Raw genomic sequence first — 4763 nt, forward strand, 5'->3', positions numbered from 1 at the left:
GAATGATATAAAAAAATTTGTCAAAAATGGCTAGTCAAAAAGTCGAAATTTGTCTGAAGAAAAAAAACCCACCCGAGCACAAATATTCAGTTACTTTCGTATCGACAAACCACCTTTAGGCAAACTTCATCGTAATACAGTTTGATTATAACATGTTTAAGGGCAAATTTAAATGTAACACAGCTAAAGCCTTTAGCTCAGTGTTTTGGGCAGATTTTCTGCTTTCATCGTACCTCGCTGAACACGCACGTAGCTATTTAATGAATGCTAGAAAAAAATCTTTCCAAATTGAATAGATTCAATGCTTTGCAGAATATTTAGAAAATTGAAGGACAATATTTGGAACAAAAAAGAGCACTGCACAATCAAAATTTTTTCCAATGTTTTTTTCCAATGGAACAAATTTTGCGCGGGATGTTATAATTTTGAATTTTTAGGATCATAAATATAGTTTCAAAGTATTGAGCTAGCAGCTCACGCTAAGTCAAAGCGCATTTAGAGCACCTACGCTGAGAATACGAAGTTTAAAGAGAATGGATCTGCACTCTAAAACATTCATTAGAAATTAATCTAAAAAAAAAAACTGGCAAAGCATTTGAACTACTTGTCCACAATAGCAACAAAAATATCACCAATTAGCTCGCCTGATTTCTCTTCATAACAAATTTGCTCGTTTTACGCATTCAGCAAAGTCCGAAGCATTCAGCAATAAAGTCTTCAAAATATCAAGCGAATATTTTACAAGGATTCAAAGCGGATTTAGGATAATGCGCACTCGAGCAAAACTCCGATCGCCCTTTCACCGGTATCGGGTAATTTTCGACGAAAGGAAATTTGAAGAGCATTAAAGTTTGAATTCTGGTTTGTTTTTCTCTCCAGCAGCCAAAAAATCTATAGTATGTGTCATCAATATCAGTCATGTAGTAAAACTTATATGGCCAATTAACTTGATGCAAATCATTAAACAAATACTTTGTGATGAAGCAATTCAGGTGATGGAGCAACTTTTTGTTTTTACATTTGAAGCTATCGAGCCGATGTTTTCATTGGGAATTTTAAAAAATATTTTCAAAAAACCTAATATACGTCGAAAAATTGAACATTTGTCTAAATTTGAAAAAATATATATTTATCTGAGAAGTATGCAACGCTTTTTCTTTTTGTTCACTCACTTGAATTCCTTTTCAATGTTTCTGGGGCAATCGACACTGAGCACAGCACCTGAGATCCATTAATTGCCAATATGTTGCCCAGATTTATCGACGGAAAAAGACAAACAATGTTTTCATCCATAATAACTCTTCTCCTGAACTGAAGTGCTTTGTTGCCTTCTTCCATGACTCGAGCATAGTCGATCTCGTAGAGGCTGATAGCTCTCATGTTTTCATTTGTGAGAGTTGCAATGAAATTAACTGAATCCAATTCAGCCGTTGTGAACGAAACGATTCCGCTTTTCTCTGCGTGCAGTTCGGTTTGCCTGAATATGTTTAGCACCGTATTTCCATTTTTCCAGCGAATGACAATTAGGGTGTTGCCTTTTCTCTCAGCCATGAGAATGTAGTCGCCCGTAGTTCTGGTAATAGACGTTCTGAACCTATCCTTTTTCACGATTTCTCTCCTCTCAACAATTTTGTTGTCCTGGCATATAATCACCGATCGCTTGGTTGCCGATGCTTTTGGGAAAATTAGCAACCAGTTGCCCGTGCCCAGATTTGTTACATCGGCTCTTCCTTGCTTGGACAAATCGAACTTGATGTTTTCTAGGTCCAACTTCTGGATCGTGCCAAGAGAAAGTTTCTCGATTATTTCGACTCCGTACGTGTCGTTTGCGTACCGTATTGTTCCGTACAGATAGTCGTTACTCACAACTACTCCCATTAAACGAGATCCATCGTAGTTTCGTTGTTTTTGCCACACAAGACGTTTGAGGAGTCGCAAAGATCCATTGGTCAGTTCCACCTGCGAAATGGTTTGCTCCAGTCTCCCAGGGTCGGCCACGTCTCCTTGTTCATGCATGATGAAACCCACTCCTTTCGAGTCGAAAGCTGGGCGATACCAGAAAGTGCGCTTGTTTGCTGAGTGCAAAACTAGCTGGATTGATCTTGACGATGATGTATTGTTAGTTGGAACCTAATTCATAGTGGAAATTGGTTTCTGCACTCATAAATTAAGTTTTGTAGTTACGTTTATTTTCTCGAAAGTCACTCTAAATTCATTGTTTTTTGGTTCGTGATATGTATTTATGTATCTTTCTTTGTTTGATGTATACATCTGTTCCGTTAAACATCTATATGCGTGAAAAAACGTATATGCGTATACAACAAGTGTATTTGTAATCAAGCATATGGGTTGGCAGGGGTTGAATCTATGCGTTGGATCTAGGATTTTCTCGAGGGGGCCAACTTTCAAAAAATTTTGAGGCTTAAAAAAAGAGCTCGACAATTGATTTTCTGAGCGCTCTCAGCACACTCTATCAAACCCAGTTTTTGATTTTTGACACAAAAATTTCCGCCGCAGGCAAATTTTTGAAAAACCGGCCAAAAGAGGCGTTTTTAGGCACTTTTTGGAAAATTTTGACCAATAAAATGCGTTTTTTCAGTGCGCGCTTCACTTCAAAAATACTATATATTGGCGCCAAAGGGGCCTTTAGAAAAAATTTAGGGTTGGTTGGCCTAAAGTGAATGACTTAAAAAATACCAAAGGGTGGTGAGAGGGTCGAATCCTTAAGGTGGGACTGGTAGGTGAGAGGGTCGAACCCCTAAGGGAAAGAGAAACAATCAACCCCCCAAATCCGTCCCTGTTGGTAAGTATATACACTCACTTTTTACCTATCTTCCAAAAAAAATCCCTGTCGCAAATTATTGACAAAACACAAAAAGTGGCTTACGTGTTCTCTTCTCAGAGGATCTCTATCCATATTCCTCGGTATTGCTGATCTGCACACCCTGCATATAGGTGCAGGTTTTTTGAGAATGTGTGAAATACAGTCCCGGCAGAATTCGTGTCCACACATTAGAGGTTCACGGTCTTCCAAAGAGTTCAAACAAATTTGACACTCATTCATTTTGCGTTTGAATCTGAGTGTCTGATTAGCCTATCAGAGTCAGCCTTACCCGCACTGAAGTTTCATGGATAATAATCGATTATATTGGTTTTTCATTGTCAGTCTCTATAAAAACAATAAAAACAATCGATTATAATTGATTGAAAATGGATTTTAATCATAATATTTTTCAAACAATGAAATTTGAATATAATCGAGTAAAATCGATTATTGTCAATTTATTTTCAAAAAAATTATCAAAAGAAAAATAATCCATTTTAATCAATTATAATGGATTAAAATCCTTTTCTTTAAACCTTTTTGAGTGTTGTTTTCATTTTTACATAATATTTTTAAGCTTAAAATTGTTATTTTGTTCTCTAGCTAAATTTCATTTTTTCCAATTTTCAATTGCGCCCATGAAAATTTACAAAATTTATCTATGATAACAACCACCCCCCCCCCCCCCCCCCCCCCCACGTTTACCCGTACTGCAGAGATACTTGTCCCGTTAGGTAGGGTGTTTAGTGGGGGGGTTGGTACGTGGGTGGTGGGGGGTACGTGGGGGGATGGAGGGTGCGTATAGGGTGGGTTACATGGAGGGATGTACTAGGGGAAGGGGTACGTGGGGGGGGGGGGGGGGTGGTATAGAGGGTACGTGGGGGGTATTACGTGAAGGGGGTACGTGAAGGGGGTTGCGTGGGGGGGGGTACGTGAAGGGGGTGTTACGTTAAGGGGGTACGTGGAGCGAGGGGTGTACATGAAGGGGGTACGTGGAGGGGGGTAAGTGAAGGGGGGTAGGTGAAGGGGGTCCGTGGGGGGATTACGTGGGGAACTGGTCAAAAGTGCCGTTTTCGGGCACTTTTTGGAAAATTACTACATATTGGCCTCTTCAAAATTACTGCATATTGGCTGTGTTCGTTCGAGTTTTGCAGAAAGCTGCAAAAAATAAAGTCAAATATTTACAAAATTTAATCCATTTTCATGGATTTTTTGTACAAAAAATAATCCATTATTTTGAAAATAAAAATTAATTCTAATCGATTACAATGGATTATAATGGATTTTTTTTCGATAATAATCGATTAAAATGGATTTAAAATCCATTACGTTGTCTAAATCTGCCATGATGATGGATTATATAGACAACATTTTAGCCAACAAAAATCCTTTATAATCCATTTTCATCCATGAAACTTTGTTGCGGGTATTACTATGAGTTGAAGAAAGATGTAGAAATTCTGATTTTGGGCCGTTCAGTGCATAAGACCCAAAAAAGTCTATAGAAAAATAATTACGGTTCTCACTGTGTCTATAAATAAATAAATAAATACACGTAAATCACATAAAAATGATTGTGCTGTGATAAACTAAGCACCAAAACAAGCACCAAAACAGAGTAATTGTAATAAATACAAAAACATACAGACCGCGTGCAAGTTTTTCAATTTTCAGTCTAAATAAATTAGCGTACAACACTTACATATAAACAGATTGGAGAAAGAGCAACGTGCCGCAGCGACAGTTTGTCAAAAGCGTAAGCTTTTGATTGCATTGTCATCTAAGATAATTTTTATCGCCGAAACAGTACACAGACGAATAAGATATCGTCTTATAAATTAAATTTTTGAATGTCTAATAATGTGAACGCCTTTGATAGAAAAATTCGATTTGTTTTGCGAACCGATTCACTCTATGCAAATATTTACAAATTTCAAAG

The 4763-nt window shown here is 37.6% G+C and overlaps 1 protein-coding gene across 1 annotated transcript; it reads right to left on the reverse strand.

Moving 5' to 3' along the window:
* Positions 1–1172: 1172 nt before the first annotated feature.
* Positions 1173–4545, reverse strand: LOC134846160 (uncharacterized; the record flags this gene model as incomplete). The annotated part of the gene is given in 3 exon segments (XM_063863399.1): positions 1173–2130; positions 2888–3118; positions 4258–4545. Coding segments are annotated over 2 exon segments (1135 nt in total), but the record flags the coding sequence as incomplete, so codon positions are not given.
* Between the last annotated feature and the right edge of the window lie 218 nt (positions 4546–4763).

The sequence above is a fragment of the Symsagittifera roscoffensis genome, chromosome 5 (assembly GCF_963678635.1).
Source record: "Symsagittifera roscoffensis chromosome 5, txSymRosc1.1, whole genome shotgun sequence".
Lineage (NCBI taxonomy): Eukaryota > Metazoa > Xenacoelomorpha > Acoela > Convolutidae > Symsagittifera > Symsagittifera roscoffensis.